General features: G+C 57.8%; 5 protein-coding genes across 5 annotated transcripts; 3 read left to right on the top strand and 2 right to left on the bottom strand.

Annotated features, from left to right (window-relative positions):
• Positions 1 to 362: 362 nt before the first annotated feature.
• On the top strand, positions 363 to 2,945 carry OPT8 (OPT super; the record flags this gene model as incomplete). The annotated part of the gene is made up of 6 exons (XM_071058752.1): positions 363 to 892; positions 1,020 to 2,118; positions 2,187 to 2,195; positions 2,253 to 2,398; positions 2,483 to 2,810; positions 2,871 to 2,945. 6 exons carry the CDS (start codon positions 363 to 365, stop codon positions 2,943 to 2,945), a joined length of 2,187 nt encoding a protein of 728 aa, XP_070914853.1.
• A 197-nt stretch (positions 2,946 to 3,142) lies between these two features.
• Positions 3,143 to 4,964, bottom strand: rmt3 (Ribosomal protein arginine N-methyltransferase rmt3; the record flags this gene model as incomplete). The annotated part of the gene is made up of 3 exons (XM_071058751.1): positions 3,143 to 4,146; positions 4,202 to 4,633; positions 4,697 to 4,964. The coding sequence occupies 3 exons, from the start codon at positions 4,962 to 4,964 to the stop codon at positions 3,143 to 3,145; spliced, it is 1,704 nt and encodes a 567-aa protein (XP_070914852.1).
• A 570-nt stretch (positions 4,965 to 5,534) lies between these two features.
• USO1 (Vesicle-mediated ER to Golgi transport protein) lies at positions 5,535 to 8,548 on the bottom strand (the record flags this gene model as incomplete). The annotated part of the gene is made up of 2 exons (XM_071058750.1): positions 5,535 to 5,621; positions 5,678 to 8,548. 2 exons carry the CDS (start codon positions 8,546 to 8,548, stop codon positions 5,535 to 5,537), a joined length of 2,958 nt encoding a protein of 985 aa, XP_070914851.1.
• Positions 8,549 to 9,695: 1,147 nt separating this feature from the next.
• RAT1 (5'-3' exoribonuclease 2) lies at positions 9,696 to 12,877 on the top strand (the record flags this gene model as incomplete). Its single annotated transcript, XM_071058749.1, has 3 exons — positions 9,696 to 10,005; positions 10,070 to 12,209; positions 12,265 to 12,877. The coding sequence occupies 3 exons, from the start codon at positions 9,696 to 9,698 to the stop codon at positions 12,875 to 12,877; spliced, it is 3,063 nt and encodes a 1,020-aa protein (XP_070914850.1).
• Positions 12,878 to 13,963: 1,086 nt separating this feature from the next.
• Positions 13,964 to 22,231, top strand: IRA2 (Ras GTPase activating protein ira2; the record flags this gene model as incomplete). Its single annotated transcript, XM_071058748.1, has 7 exons — positions 13,964 to 14,017; positions 14,103 to 15,620; positions 15,698 to 17,891; positions 17,946 to 18,235; positions 18,304 to 21,761; positions 21,843 to 22,098; positions 22,217 to 22,231. 7 exons carry the CDS (start codon positions 13,964 to 13,966, stop codon positions 22,229 to 22,231), a joined length of 7,785 nt encoding a protein of 2,594 aa, XP_070914849.1.
• Between the last annotated feature and the right edge of the window lie 690 nt (positions 22,232 to 22,921).

The following is a 22,921-nucleotide window of genomic DNA, read 5'->3' as shown; positions in this document are numbered from 1 at the left end:
CGCCACACCCGGCCTAAGTCAGTAACTGAAAGATTTCCCAAGGCGATTGGCGATGTGACCCACCGTGTGCTGTACTGTACTGTATATGTGCACGGGCCCGGCGGCATGCAGCTAGCCCGTCTTGAAGCGAAGCCTCCGGTGAGGAATCGGAAGAGACATGCTCGAACCCGATGCGCGAATCACAACGCCGAAGCGTCTCCCGGAGTTACAGTACTATTAAGCCACATCACCCGCCGGTGCGTGCCACCGTCCAACACATCCGGCATCATCTATGTAGTCGCCGCCGGGACACTTTTTTGTTTTATTTTATTTTATTTTATTTTATTTTCCTTTTTTATCGCGGCGCGCCCATTCAAATAACCATGCCGCGCCGGCCAGCGCCAAGCCAACATGAAGCGTCCGCTGCTACCGCCGCCGACACCGCCGTGGACAGCCGCAGCCCGCTCCTTGTCGGAGATGCAGCGGCGCCACCGGCACCACCGCCGTCTGCGTCGCCGCGCAAACTCATCCCCGGCAAGCCCTTCACCGCCCGCGGCGTCGCCGTCGGCCTGCTCGTCGGCCTCGTCATCTGCTTCTCCAATATGTACTTTGGCTTGCAGACCGGGTGGGTGAGCACCATGTCCATGCCGGCCAGCCTCATGGGCTTCGGCATCTTCCGCCTGCTCGCGCGCCGCCTCGAGCTGCCCTTCTCGCCCGTCGAGAACGTCCTGGTCCAGACCGTCGCTGGCAGCATGGCCATCATGCCGCTGGGCTGTGGCTTCGTCGGCGTGTTGCCGGCCATGAATTACCTGCTGCGCCCCGAGGAGCAGGGGCCCATTGAGATTGGGATGGGCAAGTTGGTGCTGTGGTCGCTTGGGCTGTGTTACTTTGGCGTTGTTTTCGCGGTGCCACTGTGAGTTTTGTTGTGTTTTTGTTTTGTTTTGCGCTGTCTCGAGTCCATCTTTCCGCTGGGGTGATTTTGTTTGGGGGGGGGGGGGGGGGGGGGCAGTGTTGGTTCTGGGACTGACGGTTCGTAACAGGCGCCGACAGGTCATTATCAGGGAACAGCTCAAGTTCCCTAGTGGGTTCAGCACCGCTGTGCTCATCAGCGTGCTGCATGGTCAGACCTGTGGAAATTCCCGCACGGCGGCGGATGGCAAGACGGCAACCGCCGCAGGCTTCGCCAGCCTCGTTGCCCCTCCTGAGGAGACTAGCAGCATTCAGCCGGCGAGTGGTGACGGGGAGTCGACTAAGCACTCGGAATCTTGGCGACGCAACGTGCGGCTTCTGCTCGTATGCTTCTTCGTCTCGGGTATCTTCACCTTTGCCACATACTTCCTCCCGGTGTTGAGGAATATCCCCATCTTTGGCTCCGTCGCCGCGAGCACCTGGCTCTGGACGCTGAATCCCAGTCTGGCATACGTCGGACAGGGCATCATCATGGGCCCGGCCACAACGCTCCACATGCTGCTTGGTGCCGTCGTCGGTTGGGGTGTTCTCTCCCCGCTCGCCAAGAGCAGAGGGTGGGCTCCCGGGCCAGTCGACGACTGGGAGAATGGGAGCAAGGGATGGATCGTGTGGACCTCGCTGGCCATAATGCTTGCCGATGCCGTCGTCAGTTTGGGCTATCTCGCTTTTCGCTCCATGAGGCAATACCTTCCCCAAATGGGATACCCTGGCCGGCTCTGGCCTGTGCGATCGCACGCCGGCTACTCATCTGTTAGCGCCGATGCTGAGGAAGACGAGGCGATTCTCCGCAGGGCCGCCACCCCTTCGTCGCCCTACTCAGACTGCGATGGTAACACGTTGCTGGAGGAACCTGAAGAGGAGAAGGAAGAAGATGATGCTCCCCCCGACCAGCAGATCAGTGACCGGGTCGTGGTCGTCGGGCTGATTGCCTCTATCCTATTCTGCATCGTCTGTATCCATATCGTGTTTGGCGACCTCGTCCCGCTGTATGCCACCGTCACGGCCGTCTTCATGGCCCTTGTGTTGAGCATCATGGGCGTGAGAGCGTTGGGCGAGACCGACTTGAATCCTGTCTCGGGTATCAGCAAACTCGCGCAACTGTTCTTTGCCCTGATCATCCCCCAGACTAACAAGTCGAGTGTTTTGATCAATTTGGTGGCTGGCGCTGTGGTATGTGTACCCCCGCGTATAATATTGGCCGGACTTGTCAGTATCGCTAACGTTAGTTCTCTTGGCAGTCTGAGGCGGTATGTTGATACAACCCCTGAACGGCCTGGTGGCACCGCTGACTCATAGCAATACAGGGCGCTCTACAAGCCGGCGATATGATGCAGGATCTCAAGACCGGCCATCTCCTGGGGGCGTCTCCAAAAGCGCAATTCTGGGGTCAAGCTATTGGTGCGACAGCCGGTGCTGTGGTCAGCGCGTATATTTACCGGCTTTACACATCGTAAGGCCATCCGTTCTTCTCTCCTTGATACTAGCCGGATGCCGCATTTCTTCACTAGAGCATGGCTAACGCCTCCGGCCTCAGCGTGTATCAAGTACCGGGCGACCTGTTCCAGGTTCCCACCGGCTATGTTTGGATCTTCACCGCTAGGCTCGTCACAGGCAAGGGGCTCCCGCCCATGGCCAAAGAGTGGGCCATCGGATCCGCCGCGCTGTTTACAGCCATAACCGCGCTTCGCATCGTGACGGCCGGGAAGCGCTGGCAGGCCTTGATACCTGGCGGAATTGCTGTTGCGGTGGGTATGTATAATGTACCCTCGTTCACTCTCGCCAGGGCGCTGGGAGGCCTGCTCAGCTGGTGGTGGCGATCGGCGATGGGGTGGCAAGATACGCCGCTGATTGTGCTTGCATCCGTGAGTGTTTGTCATTCGAAAGTATTAACGCGGCGAGTTGCGAACTGACAGCATGCACAGGGATTCATTCTTGGCGAAGGGTTCTTGAGCATTGTGAATTTGATCATGCAGAGCGCCGGTGTTCCTCATCTTTGATAGACAAGCAGACGGTCGTGGAGGTTTGAGACAGATATTGCATTTAACGGCGTTTTGGGGTAGACTGCTTCAGGATTTGGGTTTCTATGGAGTACACCCGAAGATTCAGCATGCAATCACTCTTCGTTCGTCTATTGATAGCAATCATGGGTAGCCGCCGGCTATTCCATCTCTATACATACCCTAGTGCGAGTAGCTCAGTGCAGCAACCATGTCTGGCCCCGTTTGCTGCTACCTTCCAACCCCCATGTAATTTTGATATTGAGGCCGCGGGCGTGCCCCTCGGGAGTAGTATACGAGATTTCGCCCGCAATTTCCATGCCTGGGCCGAGTTTAATATCCGCAGGCTTTGCCCAGTCGATGAGGAACAACCCCTGCTTCCAGTGTGTCTCAGGACCAAACGGGCCCGTGGTGAACGCCACACGCTCTCGACCGGCAGCCGCCCACTCCTTGGCCGTGACGGTGGCTTCGACAACTTCCTGACGGCTCTCACTAAAGAAGATGTCGAACCACACGAGGAACCCGTGCAAATCGTCCAGCCTCTCGACCTTGCCTGAGATGGCCGTGCGCCACTTATCCTCAAACACCAGGTCCTCCACCTTGGCCGTGTGCAGATCAAGCATGCGGAACGCGCTCGCCGAGCCGCAGACGGAACTCTCGGGCATGACGGGCAGGCGGGCGTTCTGATAGATGCCACTCTGCATCGCCCGCATGTCAAAGCCGTACACGTCGCGCCAGAAGTGGACCTGGTCGACCATATACTCCGAATCGGACACGGGCGTGATCCACATGGATGCGTGGCTCGGCACCAGCAGGCCGTCGGGCTTGAGGTAGCGGTCACGCGCGTAAAAGATGGAGGGCAGCATGGCCTCGTACAGCAGGCAGTAGCCCATCCACTCTGAAACGATGATGTCGACCTTAGCGACCGGGAGGATGACGTCCTCGATGCGGCCCCTGAGGCAGGTGATGACGTTGTCGAGACCATTGGTGAAGATGTTCTCGCGCGCCTTGTCGATGATGGCTGAGTTGTCGACGGCGAGGACTTTGGCCGCGCCGGCCTTGGCGCAGAACATGCTGAGGATGCCGGTGCCGCAGCCGATGTCGAGGACGACCTTGCCGGCGAAGAGGTGCTTGTTGCCGTAGATGAAGTCGCGGTAGGCGTCGGTGCGGACCGTGTCCTTGAGCATAGTCTCGTGGATGTCTTGTGCTGTCAGCTTCATCACCTCCGTGTAAGTGTCGTGGGAGGAATAGCTTACCGTTGTGAGCATACGACTCAAAGTAGTACGTCGAATCATCCTTCTTCTCACCCGTGGAAGCAGCAGCACCCGCCGCCTTAGCCGACGACTCATCGTTCTCATTCTCCTCGTCCGTCCCCCAGCGCTTATCAAGCGTCTGTTGGACAGCCAACCGGTAATTGTTGAACTGCTTTGCGAGTTGCTCCAGCTCAGCCTGGAGCTGCGCATTCTTTTGCAGAAGCTCGTCCACGAGGGGCCCTTCCTCAGCCTTGCCGTTCTGCACTGACTTTCCCTTGTCCCCCGCACCGCCGCTCTTGCCTGGCTTGGGCAGTTCATCCAGGCAGAAGATCAGCGCATCATCCTCCAACACCGGCTTCAACAACGCCTCATCATACAAGTGCCCCGCTGTGATCTCGTCAGGGAGCTGAACCCCCTCCTTCATGCTCCGGCGAACTAACATCCGCCATTAACACCACGACCTCACCCAACCATTAGCAGAAAGGAAGGCCAACTCACCAAAGTTGATAAGCTTCACGCACCCGTGGAAATCCAGACCCAGGCGATCCCGGATAGCGATGAAGTCAAAGCCAAACTTATCCTTGCAGTAGGCCAGCATGGCCTGTGCGTCGGGAAAGACACGATCGTCGAGGAGGGAGACGACGGACACAGTCTCTTGCTCGCCATCGTCCTCGTCGCTGTCGTGGTGGTTGTTGAGCCATTCCTCTTCGTTGTCGGACGACGAGGCGGACCCAGAGTCGCTAGCTCGGGGGTAAGCTTCGGCCATTTTTGGCTGTTTTATTTTTTAAAGAAAAGTAAAACGCTGTCGTTGCTCTTGGCTCAAAGATGCGACGCAGGGAAGAGATGATGAGAGGAAAGAGGACGCTTCGTCTGTCTAGGGGTGAGGTTCCAAAGGCCCACTGTACAGTCGACAATTCTTTTAGGAAGTTTGCTGGATTTTATTTTATCCATTTCGGGGTTGTGGATCAAAAATTCTGGTTTCACCAAACTTTCGGTGCGGGGAGCCGCCTGCAAGCCGCCTGCAAGCTCCTCTGCCCAACCTCAAGTGTGTGCTTCCAGGTTCCCCAAGACTCTCTAGTAGTGCGCCCAAACTGCCGGGTTAAGTTGACTGCGCTTGGGCGGCCATTGTCCCGGACATGACATGACGTACGTTACCTTGTTGAGTACATCGAACGTGTCTCTAACTCGAATCAGTAAATGAGCCGCTGTCCAATGCATAACCGTCTTGTTTAGATACCTGTCCTCGCTGAAGAATGCACATCATGAACGCTGCCCCCAACCCTCCCCCCTCTTTTTATCCCCAGCTATCCTTCAGCATGAGCCATCGTAACACCCACTAATCCTCCTCATCCTCCTCGTCCTCATCTTCTTCATCCCCCTCCTCGCCATCGGACACTGTCTCCCCAAGCGCCTTGAGTCGTTCCTAAAATATCCATGGTCAGCCCAACTCCTCCGGCAGAATATGAAATCACCACTCACCTTATACTTGGAAACCTTCTCCTCCAAATCCCCAAACACAATCAGCAAATCGTCCAACTCCGCCTGCAACCCCTTCCGCTCCTCCTCTTTTTCCTCCATCCCCTTCCTCGCCTCCCCAATCTCCACCTCCTTCTCCTCGATCCGCTCCTCCGCCTTCTTCAGCCCCTCAACAGCCTTCTTCATCCCCTCCTCCGCAGCCTCCAACCTCCTCTCCACCTCGCCCAGTTTCTTCACCTCCCCCTCCAACTCAACCACCTTCCCCTCGGCCGCCTGCCTCCCTTTATTCGCCTTCATGATGTCCACCTCAAGCCGGCTAATGGTCGCCTTCAAGTCGGCCTTTTCTGCCTCGGACCGGCGCCGCACGCGCTCCGTCTCCTGCTCGGCCGCCTTGCGGACGTGTTCCATCTGCCGTGTGAGCTCGTCCTGCTGGGCGCGGTGCTCTGTCTGCAGCGCGGCGAGTTCCTGCGCGTGGTTGCGCTGCAGGGCGTCATTGATCGTCTTGAGGCGGGCGGCCTCGGCTTTCGTCTGCTGGTGCTGCTGCTGTTCTTGGGCGAGGAGGCGGGTGAGGTTTGCCGAGGCCGCTTCGGCGGATTGGATGGCGCTGTCTTTGGCTGCGAGCTGGGTGCGGACGGCGTTGAGGTTGTCGTTGGCGCGGGCGAGGTCGGCGGCGGCGAGGGATTTGGTGTGGGAGTGGGCGGATTGTTCTTGGCTCAGCTGGGCTGTGAGCGAAGCGGTTTGGGAGGTGGCTTGTTGTAGCGCGAGGTCTTTTTCCGCCACTTCGGCGCGTAGCGAGTCCACTAGCTTGCGCGAGACGCCTTTCTGTATGCCGTTGGTGATGACAGACGTTTCGACGTCGGGCTCGCGGTCGATGGCGCGGAGGATGCGGCCGTAGTTGTCCTTGAAGAACTCAACAAAGGTGTCGTCGAAGAAGACTTCGGGGAGTTTCTGGTCGGGGCCGACTTCCAATTTCTGGGAGAGGACTTCGTGGTCTCTCATCAAGGGGTGTGACCGTAGCCGTGACAGTTTGTCAACGTAGCGGTCGCGCCCCATGCGCGACATGATCATCTCCCTGACCGTTGCGCGAGGTACGGGGGAGTCTTTGGTGGAGAATTCGTACACGACACCGGCCAGCATTGCGCTTAGGCCCTGCACGATGACATCCCCGTTGGGGTTCTCAATCGCCGCTTGGATCAGCCCTTGGAGGTTTGTAAACTCGCCTAGAAAGTCGTTCACGCCGTCGAGATCTTCAAAGAGCCAACATAGGAGCAGCATCAGATAGCCGATGCTGATGCGTGGGTCCTCGGACTTGGCAACGCTACTGAGGAGGTGCGCAGCGATGGTCTGGATGCTGGTGACAACTTCTTCACCACTCTCCTCGTCGCCTTCTGTGACACTCATGGCCAGTGCCTTTGTTTTGGGGTTGTCGTGCACGAGATGGAGCATGAGAACAGCGGCGAACCAGTACCGGTACGGATCTGTCGTGACCGGCTCGGGGGTTGGCTGGAGGAGGATGGAAAGAACATTGGTGAGGTCGTCAGCCTTCATCTTGTGGGATCGGACAGCATGGTCGAGAAAATGCATCCGAATTTCGGCGTGTCTGAAGAAATAGGCCTTAAGACATGTACAGGCGGCCATCCGTAGGTCAAACGCCTGTAGCGAGTTCACCGCGAGGATAAGGTCCAACAGACCGTCAATGACGAAGACTTTGGCGACTCCGTTCATCTGAGCCCTTTGCCCGTTCGCGGCGGGGGCGTTGAGCGGCGATGGCACTTGTAAGCCCGCAAAACTCTCCTGAACCTTAGCGTTCCCCCTGATCATGTCGGCGCAAGCCAATAACGCTTCCGATTTGATCGGTAGATCAGCAGTGTGGGAGAAGGCGATTTGGAGCGTATTCTCTAGGACTGGGCCACCTCGCACACGTACGCGACCGCCCGACACGATGTCTCCTAGGAATGTCTCCTGGTTCATGGGGGTTCCTGCCGCGCCCGGCGCAAGAAACAGTCGTATTACCGCGAGCAGAGCGTAGACATTTCTGTTGCGCTGAACCTCTACCCATTCGGCGACCGTTTCACCGTCGTCGCCCCCCTTGTAAGCGTCCCTCAGGAGGCGGCTAGTCTCTGCAACGAAGCCCATGTCCCTGAACATGGTTTGGTTTAAGGGATTGAGACGGAGCAGATTGGCCAGCAGGATTAGACAGTCCTCTACCACCCTCGCGCCGCCGCCAAGACCGCCCTCGTGGGTGATAATTTCAAACACGGGCGCAAACCCCTTTTCGAGGGTGACTAGGTTCTGGATCACGACAGACGTCGGGGTGAGGTCGGTGAGCAGGCTAATAGCCTCATCGCGGATGGCCTCCCTCGAGTCTTCGAGAACCGCAACGATCCGGGGGATGCCCTCGTTTGTGTTCACAATACATTCCTCTGTCCTCTCGGTCCGCGCAGACAGAATGGCCGACAGCAGCTGCAGCGAGTACAACCTCGAGTAGAAGTCGGTCCTCTCCTTCCCCAGAAAATCCAACAACAGCGCAATGTTCTCATGCCGCTGCGTAAACTCGTCGGCCACCCACAGGGCAATCTCCTCCGACGCCTCGGGGCTGTCCGGATCCGGGGTGAAGAGCATCAACAGCGTCTCGAGGACGACCTTGACCGTGTCGACATCCTCACCGTCGCGGCTGAGGCTGCCGATCAAGCTGCGCAGGGCACCGGATGCGACGGAAGCGGGGTACTGCTTAGCGAAGCTACGCAAACCGAGGATCGCAGCGCGGCGGTCCTCGAGGAGGGTCGCCGTGCTCAGGCGGCCGCTAAGCACCGGGATGGTCTCGCTCACCGACTGCTTGGCCGGCGCGGCCGTGATGGTCGAGAACATGGACATGGCGTCGGTTGAGGTCGGCGAGGGGGCAGCCTCGTGTGATTACCTGCCATGGAGGGGCATCGAGGGTCTGGACGGTTCGCCGTGCGGTGGGCAGCTCTCGGTGGGTCGACGTTGGACGCTTCGTCGGGAATGTCCACTTCCGTTTCTCAAGTTCAACGGTGCGTGTCTCTTCTGCTCTCCAAAATTCAGAATCAACCTCCGTTGGCTTCCAATGGCTAGCCTTGGCCGTCAGGGTGATTGCATCTCGTGTGGACTTGGCGTGAGAGTGCGAGGATGTGGTGAAGGGGACAGGTGTACTTCCGTACCTAATATCGGAAGCTAAGTTGGCTAACGACGTGTGCAACTCGATCGACGCCGCCCGCAACTGAGTTGCATTTGTTAAAATAAAGTGGGTCGCCAACAACGATGGATCTTTGCGCCACATTTCCTGCCAATGATTGAGTATTTGTTCGACTCTTGATCCGACGATCAAGACATTAATGTCGATTCGCTTTAGAACAAGACGCAAAGACGCCTCACATTACAGTATGCTTGGCCAAGTGGAAAGAATAGCATTCTTTCCCGACAATCCACGGGAGCAAAAAGCTGAGTTTAAGCTGTGGCGGTGCAAGCTTAACTCTCCGAACCCTGGCCCTGGCCTCCCAGGGTCTGCAGCGGCCCACTTCTATGCACCCTGACCATGACCGAAAAGGTCCTCCCGCTCACTTCTTTCTTCGCCTCGATACAAACCACAAGCGCGCAACTCAGCCACGCCTCGATCTCTCCAAACGGCGGGGCGACTCTACCGGGCGACTTTTTCTTTTACACTGGAAACAAAGGGGTCGGCATTTTGATTTCTGCGAATACGGATCCAAAGCTTTGTTCGGTCCTTTGTCCACAACCTACACGACTCGGCGCTACTCGATGCGACCGAAAGGCTGAAGCTTCTCGACAATCCATCTCGGCTTTCCTAAAGACGCCGCAACGCACAACCCCATGTGCGGAGACAAACTAGCGCCGCCTCCCGTCGCAAACCTTCCTATACCCCTTGGCCTTGCAATAGCCAGCCCCGGTTAGTCTCGACTGCCGCGCCAGCCTCAAACCGCTTCTTCCACTTGACCGTCAACGTAAACATTGTTCCGTGGTCTAGTTCGACAACTTTCCGACAATGGGTATTCCGGCTGCTTTTAGGTGGCTCTCCACCAAATACCCCAAGATCATCTCTCCCGTCATCGAGGAGCGGCCAGTTGTCATGGAAGATGGCACTACCATCCCCGTCGACACAACAAAACCCAACCCAAATGGCGAGGAGTTTGACAACTTGTATCTCGACATGAACGGCATCGTCCATCCCTGTTCCCACCCCGAGGATAGGCCGGCACCCAAGGACGAGGAGGAGATGATGATCGAGGTCTTCAAGTACACCGACCGTGTGGTCAACATGGTCCGACCCCGCAAGCTACTCATGATTGCTGTTGGTAGGTTCTGACGCTCCAACAACCCCCAACTGCCAGACAAGCGCTGATGCTAATTTCACTACAGATGGCGTTGCGCCAAGAGCAAAGATGAACCAGCAGCGGTCCCGGCGATTCCGCGCGGCTCAGGACGCCAAGGAAAAAGAGGAGGACAAGCAAGAACTCCTCAAGATGCTCAAGAAGGAAAAGGGCAATACCATGAAGGAGGAACCGGTTGAGGCCGTCGTCAAGAAGGCGTTTGATTCCAACTCGATCACTCCGGGCACCCCCTTCATGGACATTCTCGCTGCAAGTCTGCGGTACTGGTGCGCTTACAAACTCAATACGGACCCCGCCTGGGCCGAGATCAAGGTCATCATCTCTGACGCCACCGTCCCCGGCGAGGGTGAGCACAAGATTATGGAGTTCGTCCGCTCGCAGCGCAACTCGCCCGAGCACGATCCCAACACACGCCACGTCATCTACGGGCTGGACGCAGATCTCATCATGCTTGGTCTTGCCACCCACGAACCGCATTTCCGCGTCCTTCGTGAGGACGTCTTTTTCCAAGAGAGCAAAGCTCGGATGTGCAAACTCTGTGGCCAAAAGGGCCACGACGAGAGGAATTGCAAAGGTGAGGCAAAGGAGAAGAACGGCGAATTCGACGAAAAGGACAATGCCCATCCTCTGAAACCATTCATATGGCTTCATGTGTCGATCCTACGTGAGTACCTTGCCGTTGAGCTTGAAGTCCCCCGACTTCCTTTCCGCTGGGATCTTGAGCGAGCCATCGACGACTGGGTCTTCATGTGCTTTTTCGTGGGGAATGATTTCCTGCCTCACTTGCCTGCTCTCGAGATCAGAGAGAACGGTATCGACACGCTCATGGCCATTTGGAAGGACAACCTCGCCGTCATGGGTGGCTATATGACCAAAGACGGCCATGTGGATCTCGAGCGTGCCCAGTACATCCTAGCCGGCCTTGCCAAGCAAGAGGATGCAATTTTCAGGAGGAGGAAGGAAGTTGAGGATCGACGGGAGGCCAGCTTCAAGCGACGCAAGCTCCAGCAAGGTAATAATGGCAGAGGCGGTGCCCAAGACTCGCCGCTCAACAAGAAAGCACGGAAAGGGGCGCCAGAGGCCAATGGCCCCCCCCCCGGCATGAATTTGTTTCCCGTGTCAAGCATACCCAAGCCGGTCATCACGCACGATATGGTAGTGAACCGGCGGGCGCTCGACCAGGCTAATGTGGCCAACAAGAGCGCCGCCAGCGTGCTCAAGAGCCAGATCCAGAATCTGATGACACAAACTCCAGCCAAGCCCGATGGCGACGAGTCCAAGAAGGAAGAAGACAAGGAGACAAAATCTCCGCCGTCGGCTCTCGGGAAACGTAAGGCGGAGCTCATGGAGCAAGACGGCGACGGTACCCCCGGCGCGAGCTCCGATGCTGAGACTGCTGCCTCTAGCGAGGAAGGTCCGACAGACACTGTTAGGCTCTGGGAAGAGGGCTACGCGGATCGCTACTATGAGCAGAAGTTCAAAGTGGACGCCAAGGATATCGCCTTCCGGCACAAGGTTGCCCGGGCCTACGTCGAGGGCCTCGCATGGGTCTTGATGTACTACTTCCAGGGCTGTCCGTCGTGGGAGTGGTTCTATCCTTACCACTACGCCCCCTTTGCGGCTGACTTTGTGGATCTGGGCAAGATGACGATCAGCTTCGATAAGGGCAGGATTTCACGGCCGTTTGAGCAGCTGATGAGCGTGCTGCCGGCAGCTTCCCGCCATGCCATCCCAGAGGTGTTCCACCCACTGATGACCGAAGAGGACAGCCCGATCATTGATTTCTACCCGGAAGATTTCGAGATTGATCTCAATGGTAAGAAGATGTCGTGGCAAGGCATCGCCCTTTTGCCATTCATCGAGATGCCTCGCTTGCTCGCTGCCATGGAAACAAAACAGCACCTTCTCAGTCCGGAAGACCAGGTCCGCAACGCTCCGGGCAAGGATGTTCTTTTGCTCTCGGATGCCCACCCGAAACTCTATGACGATATCACATCGCGTTTCTACTCCAAGAAGCAGGGCGAGACAAAGTACAAGCTAAACCCCAAATTAAGCGATGGCCTCTCGGGCAAGGTCGAGAAGATTGAGGGATACGTCCCGCACGGCTCCCTGGTCTACCCCCTAAAGAGGAACACAATGCCGGATGTCGACTACGACCGGTCTTTGAGGTATGTATCTGCTGGGCTTCGCATTCACCGCATCGTCTGCTAACACATGGACTAGTGTGCACTATGAGATGCCGAGTAGTTCTCACACGCACAAATCGATGTTGCTCCGCGGAGCGAAGCTCCCCACGCCTGTTCTAGACAGAAGTGACATTGAGATCTTGAGGAGCAAAGGCCAGAGGTCTGGGAGAAGCTTCGGAGGCGTGCCCCTGAAGAACCACCATGGTGGAGGACGGATCAATTATGGCCCGGGCGGGCCTCCAAATCAGGGCGGTCGTGGCCGCGAACCGTACCAGCAACCCGGCCGTGGCTATGGCAACGGTTACGGCCGCGGACACGGCAACAGCAATGGATACGGCGGCGGGTATGGCGGCGGATATGGCGGCGGCCAGAACCAGTATGGTCCTCCGCCGGGATGGCAACCGCCTCCTCCCGGCTTCCCCGGCTTCGGGATCGGAGTGCCTCCTCCGCCTCCGCCGGCTCACCTTTCGGGTGGCTACAACCAAGGGTATGGCCAAGACTATCGAACTGACCGGTACACTCCGGGAGGCTACGGAGACTATCAGCAGTACCGTCCGCCGCCCCCGCCCGGCCAGGATCGGCGCTACGATAGACCGCACGGCGGGGACAACCGCGACAGGAACTATCGCGACCCCCGGGGGTACCGCTAGTGGCGCTCGGAGACGGCTGCAATGCGATACATGTAAAAAAGGGCATCACTACTCTGTTTTATCAGTCTCTTCATGGGTAGGAGGATCTATAATAGGGAGGAAAAGGATGAGAGATTATTGGAGGAAAATGCCAACCAGCAGCGTTGACCTGTCTGGGTTGCCAAGAAGCTTTTGAAAAGGGCTGTTTCTCGTTGGCCCGGTGCCAGCCTGTGCTAGCGAGCCAAGACAAGGGCGTGGTTAGACCAAGGCCGGGAGTCGACTCGAGACAGGCACCGCTTAAGCAGGTCCATCCAGTTGCATGGAAACACGGCAGCACCAGCACCAGCCGCGCCGGACATTCCATGGGGCTTTGTCTGCATCCGCACTTCTGATGCGACCCACAAGACTCAAGGATATAGATAGCGTAAAGAGGGGGCTAGACAGATTCTTCGATGCCCCGAGTATCTGTTTCCCACGAGGATAAAGCGATTATGTTAAAAATTCAGAATAAAAAAAAAAAAAAAAACAAAGCAAAATAATATACAAGTTTTGCAGGTACCGGTAAGCATTTCGGGCAGGAAAATGACGCCGCCAACGAGTCAGGACCCGGGCTCCGAGGATCACGGATGACAAGCGGAGGCTGCGGGCGGTGAGCCGGCGTTGGTGGTGTCGCGTTCCGGGGCAGGAGAGTAGGTTGAATTCGTGCTGGGGCGCATTCCCTCGCGCGCCTCGAGGGATTCGGCCGGGTCCACAGCGAATAAAGTTACAGCAGGCAGGGGTCCCCGCTCCGGTATGGCGCGCCCCTCCCCGCAGCGTCTTGCCGCAATCCGGCAGTGCGTCCGGTCGTGAACACAAAACCTCGATTTCGTCTCAGCTTTGCCGTCCCGCAGTGTCTCGACTACAGTAACCTAAAATCTGACCAACGGCTGCCGCAGGGCCGGCTCTCCCGTACACCCACCCTTTCCACGAAGAAGGCCCGCGGCGCGGCTAACGCAGCCTTCGACCGGGAGACAGCAAGAGAAAAGAAAAAAAGCAGACACTGAAAGCAACCCGCCAGCTCGATATCATGAGAAGGCGCCGGCCGAGTCCTGCTCTCGTCAACCCACAATGAACGGCGATGCGGGCCTGGTAGGCTGCCTGGTGGAGAGGCTCACCACGAGAGTACGTCTCGTCTTCGCAGCAGGGGTCAATTGCAGCTCTGGTTGTAGGGGGGTTTGGATGCTGATCTCTGTTCTGAACCCAACAGCTGCCCCATCGCACCGGTACGCCGACCCAGGACCTCTCCCAAGACGACATCGTCTCCATTACGCGCGCCACGCTCGTCAAGCTCAGCGCCTCCTCCATCGGCCCCATTCTCGATGCCCTGCTCAGCCTCCACGAGGAGTTAGCCCGCCCCTACAAATCCGTCCTCTCGCATCCTCCCCATGTCCTCCTCTCGGAGCTCTACGTCCTTGAGCTCATCGCCGACTGCCTCGCCAGTAATTGGTTCCGCCTCAAAGGCAATGCCGACAAGTTCAGCTCTTCCCCCGTGTCTGACGGGCCCCTGTCTCCGTCGCAGCGAGCCGCCTTCTACCCGCCCGAAGCCCTCACCGACGTGCAGCTCGCCCGAATATTTGAGGTCATCAAGCTCCTGTTCGAGCCTATCCCGGACGGCTACACCTTGCCGGCAAAGGCTATACTGGACGACTCTTTGGCCAAGCACATAACGACCCCTCCTTCAGACGAGCCTACCAGGACGCCGCTCTCGACTTCGTCCAATGAGCCGGTCGAGACAAGAAGCCTGCTTCAGACCCATGCTGCCACCATCGAGGCGCACATGAAGCTCATCGTCGAGTACGTGACGGCGTCGAGCTGGTCCGACGCCTTCGACTTCTTCCGCAACATCATTTACGCGTCGCGCGTCAGTGTACCGCAAGGCAACCCCATCCCGAATGTGACCGTCGCAGAGGACGAGCGTGCCGCGCTCGTCATGCTGCGCCTCGTCTCGTTCTTTTGGGTCGACGGCCAGAAGCTGGGCGTCGTCATACAGGAGTTCTGCTCGAGCTTCCTGCACTTCCGTAAGTCGTTCCAGAACACAATCGCCGTGGTCATGCCGCAGATCGTCACACGCTGGCTGGACCGCCACCCGGACGAGTTTGTGCAGTTGCACTCGCTACATAACCAAAAACGCCGCGACCTCGCGCCCGACACCTTGTTTGACATGACCCAGACGGTGGGGGACAATGGCCGGCGGAAGGCGCTGCTGTTCCCGATGCAGATGACGCTCTTGTTTCTCCAGCCGGATGTGTTCGAGGTGGCGAGCAACCTGCGCGAGGCGAAAGGCGTCGGCATGGTCAAGAAGGTGCAGTTTCTGGACGGACTGAGGAAGGCGCTGAGGAACCGCAACGAGCAGGCCGCCTACTGTCTGGTACTGCTGCTGCGCGCCGCGCGGCATTTCGACGCCGAGAGCGACTCGGCGCTCATAAGCTACGCTATGGACGTGCAGGACGAGGTGAAGGATGCCGTGTTCAGGCGGTTCCCGCCGGGCACCGAAAACGTGCTGTTTGAGCAGGACATCATGACGGCCGCGTTTGTGTCGCTCTCGCACCTCAACTTTGAGACCTGTGTGGATTCGCTCGCCCCGGCGTGCCTCGCGCCTTCGGCCCCTCATAGCTTCAAGATTGCCATCATCCAGGCTTGTGCGCACTTTGCGCGACTGGGCAATAGGGAAAAGTATCAGCCTCTGTTCACAGCAGTGAGCGCTTTCATTCAGGGGCAGCTGCAGGTAAAGCATCATCATCGTCATCCTCATTCTCGATCCATTGCCGTCTCTGCGTGTTTCAGGGCTGACTCTGTGCAAAGACCATGTCCAATCTCCTCGCCGAAGGGTACATTGAAGATCAGAGCGCTCAACGCAAGGCGGTCGAGAGCGCCCCTTCGATCACCATGGTCTCCAACATCCTAGGCTTCTTGGACGCTTCACCCATGACCCTCTTCGAGGGCCCGCCTATGGATCGGGGCGAGCGGGACGTCTTCTACCAGGAGAACTTGGAAGCGCTCATCTCATGCATCATTGCATCCAACGAATCCGTCAGACGGCTGGCTACGGGCGTCGCGAAGCGCTTGTTTGCAAAGGAGCAGGTGCTGTCGACGCTGCGAGCATCAAAGGGGCTCGGCTCGAAGGCGTTCAAGACCAGGTTCTGGCGGCTCACGTCGCTTATTTTGATATCGATCTGCGACAGGGCGAGACTGCCCTGCTCGGCCGAAGTCCTCAGGTCGATTAATGGCTATCTCGAGTCCAGATTATTACTCTTGACGTCGATACCCGAGCTCGGCCAGACCTCGGACGACATTCCTGAGCGGACCGCTGCATCCACCAAACTCGAGACGCTCTTTCTGGTGTCACTCTGCTCGGCCGAAATGGACGCCTGCCAGGTTGTCACGTCCTGCGTCGGCACCTTCCTCGACGAGTGCCGGCTCATCGACACAGCTCCGGCGACTGCAAAGTCGTCGCTGACCCTTCTCCGCAATGGCGACATCTTTGGCGAGATCTCGGCGCGCGACTTTAGGTTCACCGGGCTCGTGGCATTCCAGAAGAGAGTTAGGACGCTGTTGAGGCGCATGCAGTACCCGAGCGCCGGCATCCTCGACTCGTGGGAATTTGTCTTTGACAGGTGGCTGCACCTCTCCAAGGAGCTCTCGCAGGCGTCCACAGAGGGCGTCGCCGAGAGGATCGTTGCCGAGTGGCGCAATTATTCAGGGTTCCTCGCGTCGCTGGGAGGTATATGCACGGCCGAGCAGGTTTCCAAGGTCTCCAACTTGGAAGAGCCTGCTATCAGCGGGCTGAGATGGATCGACCGGCTGTCGTCTGGGAACCACGAGGAACCGCTCCTGACGCGTTACCTCAGGCTGAGCATCCAGCTTCTCGCCTGCGCCAACCTCCGCGTCCGCGAGACGATGAGAGAGGTCTTGTCAGTCGAAGTACCATCATCTCTATACTATCCCTTATTCAAAGCCCTCGGAGCAGAGCTCGACGTCCTCTTCACCGGCGCGCTCGAACCAAGTGTCAAGGGCGCCGACAACGACATTGTCTTTGCCGAGCAGTCGGCGTCGCTCCTCAAGGCTCTTATTGAGCGGCTAGACGGCGCCATGGATCTCGGCCCAGCACCTACTCTACACATCGGCCTCATGTGCCTCAACTTTACCAAGTTCCTCGACGGCGTCACCGACACCCCCAACAGCCTCCGCGTCAAGATCAAAATCTGTCAGCTCATCGATTCCGTCACCAAGCGAAAAGAACACCTCAACCTCCGCGACGACGTGCGCATTCGCAACCAGCTTCTCGAGTACATCTTCAGCTGGATCGCCCGCCCGCGCTCCCCGCGCCCCCCAGAAAACTCCGGCTACGGCGGCGGTCGCATGGACGAGATGACGCGCGTCCAGCGGGATCTCGACAAGGCGTGCTTGCGCTGCCTGGCGGGACTCACCTTCCGACTGCCCCTCCAGCCAGGCGATGGGCAGACGGACGCAGGGACCAGCGAGCTCAAGTCGCAGATGTTCCACCAGTATTTTAACCGCTTCCTGTCGCTGCTGAACATGGATCCCGGCGCATCGGATCTGGGGGGACGTGGGGCCGACGCCCATCACGCCCACTGGGGCAGCTCGAGCACCATGTCGGAGGCGTCGACGTCGGATCTGGCCATCACCATCCTCTCGAACCTGCTGAGCGCGAATATCGATGTGGGTCTGAAGCACTCGCTGAGTATTGGGTACCATGAGAATGTGGACATTCGGACCGCGTTTGTGAGGGTGCTGTATAACATCCTCGTCCAGGGAACCGAGTTCAATAACCTGAGCGATGCGGCCGTCAATGAGAAGTACGATGAACTGCTGGATCTGCTGACTGGCGATCCGAGCTTGGCGGCGGCTATGGCGGCGGTCTGTCCTAGTCATGAGGTGGATGAGCTTACGATTTCGTTGTTGAATATCTTCGAGGCGAGGGGCAAGAGCTTTGTGCTTCTCGAGGCGTTGATTAAGCAGGAGATTGAGGAGACCGGTGAGTTTGTCGTTGCTTTCGTGGGTGGTTGCGGTCGCTGACGATCTTCGGCAGACAACGAATCGGAGCTGCTCCGCAAGACTTGTGTCCCTACAAAGATGCTATCTATCTACGCCAAGTGGAAGGGCACCGGATACCTCAAGGCGACGCTGCAGAATGTGGTCGAGCGGCTCATGCTCACGTCCAAGGACTTGAGCCTAGAGCTAGACCCGGCCAGGGTCAGCTCGCCCGAAGAGCTGCAGACGAATGCAGAGCACCTGCAGATCGTTGCGCGGGTGTTCATTGAGAATATCTGCTCCTCGTCGTCGAGCATCCCGTCTTCGTTCCGCAAGATTTGCAGTATTGTAGGTTTATCCATTGCCTGTGCGGGATTCTCGTCGTAAGGGGTGACATAGCTGACAGTGGCGCGCAGATCTCGGATGCGGTTGTCGAAAAGTTCCCAGAGGCGAAGTATACGGCTGTCGGCGCCTTCATATTCCTCCGCTTCTTCTGTCCTGCTATTGTGGCTCCTGAAGTCGAGGGCCTGGTTTCAGCGCCACCAACAAAGGAGATGCGTCGCGGCCTGCTGCTTATCGCCAAGGTCATTCAGAACCTAGCCAACAACGTGCTCTTTGGCGCCAAGGAGCCGTATATGTTCCCGCTGATCGACTTTTTAACGAACAACATTTACAAGGTTACCACCTTTCTGCGGGAGATATCTGTCCCGCCGACGACGCTAGAGAATACAGCCGGGGGTGAGTCGTTCGACTTTGGCTCCTGCGTGGCGCTCCACAAGTTTCTGTATGAGCACTGGGACCATGTACGGCAGCGGCTAGTCTCGAAGGAGAGGAGAGAATTTGTCCGGTCGCCGGCCGACTCAGCGAGGGGTCGGAGTCCCGTGATGGAGCCTCTGAAGAATCTTGTCATGAACCTTGGACCGCCTCCTCTGGCTGTCACGTGGAACCGGCCGCAGATCGCAGCAAACAGCCCGCCGGCGTATTCCAGGTTCCAGGACTTCATGCTCCGCAATGCCTTCCGCACCACTGAATCGTTCCTCACAGCCCGTGCCGTGTACGACGGCGGTGAGAGCAAGGACGGGCTGTCCATCATCTGCATCATTCTTCGCAACATTGACGGCGAGTCGATTGACTACGACACCTTGATGTACTGCTACCTCAAGATTGCCAGTCGCCTGTGGCATCGCCCGTTCGGTCTGCTCATCGACGCTACCTGCTACAATGGCCAGAGCGAACCCAAAGAGGAGTTGTTCCAGAAGCTAGAACAGCTTACGCCAACCGAGCTGGCCCGCCAGCTGACACGAATTTACATTTACAACACGAACAGCGCTTCCAAGAAGTGTCTCCGGCGGGTCCTAAAGGTTTCGACTAAGAACGAAAACAGCGTGTTTAGCCCTGCCAATGTGGAGTACCATCTCATGGGGAGCTTGCAAGACCTGCAAGCACACTTCCACTTGAGTCAGCTGCATCTGCCCAAGGAGACGATCAGCGTGGTGACCGACACGCGCTTTGTCTTCCAGCCCATCACTAGGCTGTCCAAGTCCAAGGGCAAAATCGATGTGGTGATCAAGGTCGGCAGCCAGTTTGTGCAAGTCACGACCGTCAAGAAGCAAGAGGTCCCCGGCTTCCGCTTGAGCACGACCGTCAATGACATTTTCCGCCTCGGGGATGTGGACGAGGCACCCACATCTATCCAGACCGAGGACGACTCGGCCTTTGGCCTCCGGGCCGACAACGGCAAGATTGTCATGTACTTCACCAGCCCCAAGAAAGCCGAGGTACTACAGCACATCCGCGCGGCCAAGGCCAAGTATGCCAAGGACACGAGGGCGATGAAGTCGTTTGAGCGGCTGATTCGTCCGCAGGACGTGCCGGGCACGCTGCTAAACCTAGCGCTGACAAACCTGGCTAGTGCGGATCCTGTGCTGAGGCTCTCGTCATATAACCTGCTAGGAGCGCTCTGCAAGGCGTTCAAGTTCACGGCAGCATCGCAGCTGATGAGCACCAGGGATATCATGGTGCCGCTGGACCCGTCGCAGTTCATCATCAAGATCAGCAAGAGCCTAGCGCAGACGGAGCCCCAGCTTACGTCCGACTTCCTGAATGAGTTCTTTGTTGGGTGGGATAGCTTCTCAGACGAGCAGAAGCCCCTGAGTCTGGCGTACATGGCACCCTGGATCCCGGGGCTGCGGACGTCGCTCCTGGCGAGCGAGATCGAGAGCGACAAGGGGAGAGAAAAGATTGCGGCTCTGTTCAGGAAGCTCATCGACGTCACGCTTTCGGACCCGACACTGACCTTCACGCTCGAGCAGTCGGTGTGGCCCGTCATTTACCAGGACGAGGTGCTGCTGGACATCTTTTTGGAGGAGATCATCAAGGCTGCGCTAACGCTCGGATTCGAGGACATGCAGACCGAGACACTGACGTCGATTGCCAGCGCAATTGGCACGATCACTCTGAGAGGCAAGATTATCTCGCGTCTGCGGAAGGCGCTGAATCGATCGTCGCTCAGGCCAACCAAGTATCTGCCTGACAACGCGGTCTGGAACGAGATTTGCGTGCTGCTGCAGTTCTGCCTCGCCCTGTCGTTCGACAGCGGGGTACAGGCGCAGCTGTACCTGCCAGAGATATTCCACATCGTCACGATGCTTGCAAACACGGGCATGCCAGACGTCAGGGCCGTGGTTCACCGGCTGCTGATCAACTCGATCCACTCGGCGTGTACGTCCTTTGTGCTCGACGAAGTCCGGCTCAACAAACTCAGGGCGACGCTGGAGACGTTGTCGGACCCCAAGAGCGACATCTTTATCAACACGGTCACCTTCATGCGCGACGGCGCGTCCATGTCGACGACGCAGGAAGCCGGGCCCACCCTTGCCGCAACCGAGAACCTCGCTACCATCCTCTTCGACGCGTGCACAATCGCGGCCCCCTCGGTCGACGTCGCCAACGCCTGGCGCTCGCGGTGGATGTCGCTCGTGGCTAGCACGGCCTTCCAGAACAACCCGGCCATCCAGCCGCGGGCCTTCACCGTCATGGGCTGCCTCGCGCGCGAGGAGGTCGACGATGACCTCTTGTACCAGGTCCTGGTGGCGCTGCGCAACAGCGTGGGCCGGTTCGGCGAGGACAACAACAGCGAAATGCTCGTAGCGATCGTCACGTCGCTGTCCAAGATGATGGCCAAGCTCCCCTCGGCGTCGCGCTACGGCCTGCAGCTCTTCTGGCTCGCCATGTCGCTACTGCGCCTAGTCCCGCCCAACCTGTTCAACTGTACCGCCATGTTCCTCGAGGCCGTGCTCAGCAACATCAGCTCGTCCGGCGACATGCGCGGCGGCGCCGACAAGATGGTGCCGTATCTCCTGCAGGGCCGCACCCAGCTCGAGGAGGCCGCGCTGCCGCTTGACGAGGCCTACGGCATCCACTTTAACGCCGAGAACTTCCACTTTGCGGCGTGCGCGTGCTTGGTGAGGGGCCTGAGCGATAATGTGACCAAGGGGACCGCGCTGAGGGTTCTGGCGACATTTTTGGAGATGACGAGCTGGGCGCCGGAGAGCAACGCGAGGGCCAACGCGGAGAGGGATTTCAGGGAGCTCGCGCAGTCGCCGTACATGGCGCTGATCCTGGCGCGGACGGCGTCGGTCGAGGAGCTGAGGGAGAACCTGTGGACGGCGGGGATCAACCCTGGCGGCGGGCTGGCGGATCCCGGGGCGCTGAGGGCCGCGCAGGACCTGGGCAAGATGAAGGACAAGGACCTGCTGCTGAATACGGCGATCGAGCTGGTAGACTTTCAGTACCTGGAGGACGGCGTGCAGAATCGGAGTCTGCAGTGGCTGGATCGACTCGCGCTGGCTCGGCCCGGCGTGGTGATGCATTTGTACGTTATTTCCCGCTCCTCCTCTCCCCTTTTTACCCTCATACCACACCGCCATCGGGATGCTAATGTCTTATACTGCAGATGCGGGCCTATCACCTCGATCCTCGATGACATCCTCCTCCACTGCCAGAGCTCGGCCACGCTCGAGGCGGCGCACACGCTACTGCAGACGTTGACTTCGAACCCAAAGTTCCAGAACTCGGGCGAGTCGGTTGCCATGCTAAACGAGATACTAGATGACATGGGCTTTGGCGGACTGTGGAGGAGTTGCTCATTCAATCTGAGCCAGGATCCACAGGACCGGACGTGCTTTGGGCTGACGGAGAAGTTGATCGAGGTGAGTCTTTACTTTTTGCCCTTTTTTTTTTTTTTTTTTTTTTTTTTTTTTTTTCTTTCCCTTTTACGTTCAGTCCGATTAGAAATTTTGTTTCATTAGCTAAGTTGGGTGGTTTTAGCTGATCATCATTTGATCCGACTTGCTTGCGACGCGGGCTACCGGCCTCATAGTAGGGTCACGGAGGGGAAGGGGGTTTGTGTACGGCTGGGCCCGGGGCGTGGAGGGGAGGCAAGTAGCAGACCCGTTCTATTTGCGCCGTTCTATCTACGTCGGCTTCTACCATTCGCATGTCCATACACATTTCTTTTTCACATTCAAGCATTTGGAGCGAGAGAAACATGGATGGAGTTTTTTTGTGAAGGCGGGGCCCGGGCATCTTCTGAGGAGTGGTCCCTAGGGTCTAAAGCAAGTGGCTGATGGTATTGATGCTACGGGAGGTTTGGGGTGAAAGATGACGTGAAGAAAAAGTGAGAAAAAGAAATGCTAAAGAAGAAATAAGGAAAAAGAAAAAAAAAAAAACTTGGCAAGTTTCTCTTTTGACAATACTGAGTCCTATTCGGTATATTGCAAACAAAGCAACGCTTGATCGGCGGCTTCTAGTTTAATGATCTGCGTTTGGTTGGTAACATGGCACGGCTATCCGACGGTCAGAACGGCGTGTCGATATCCCAGAATCCACACCTCGCCGGGGCTGCCAGTTCGGCGGGATGGGCTGAAGTGCTGTGTGGAGACTCAGGGCCGGCCTGGCCGCGCCGCCGGGTCGTACCCTCTCTTATCTCCGACCTTGCAGTGTAGATATGATTGATTGTCCGATGACCGGGGC

This window comes from Madurella fahalii, assembly GCF_045866475.1.
Source record: "Madurella fahalii IFM 68171 DNA, scaffold_2, whole genome shotgun sequence".
Lineage (NCBI taxonomy): Eukaryota > Fungi > Ascomycota > Sordariomycetes > Sordariales > Madurella > Madurella fahalii.
The sequence above is the reverse complement of the archived record's forward strand: the minus strand, read 5'-3'. Positions and strand labels throughout refer to the sequence as shown.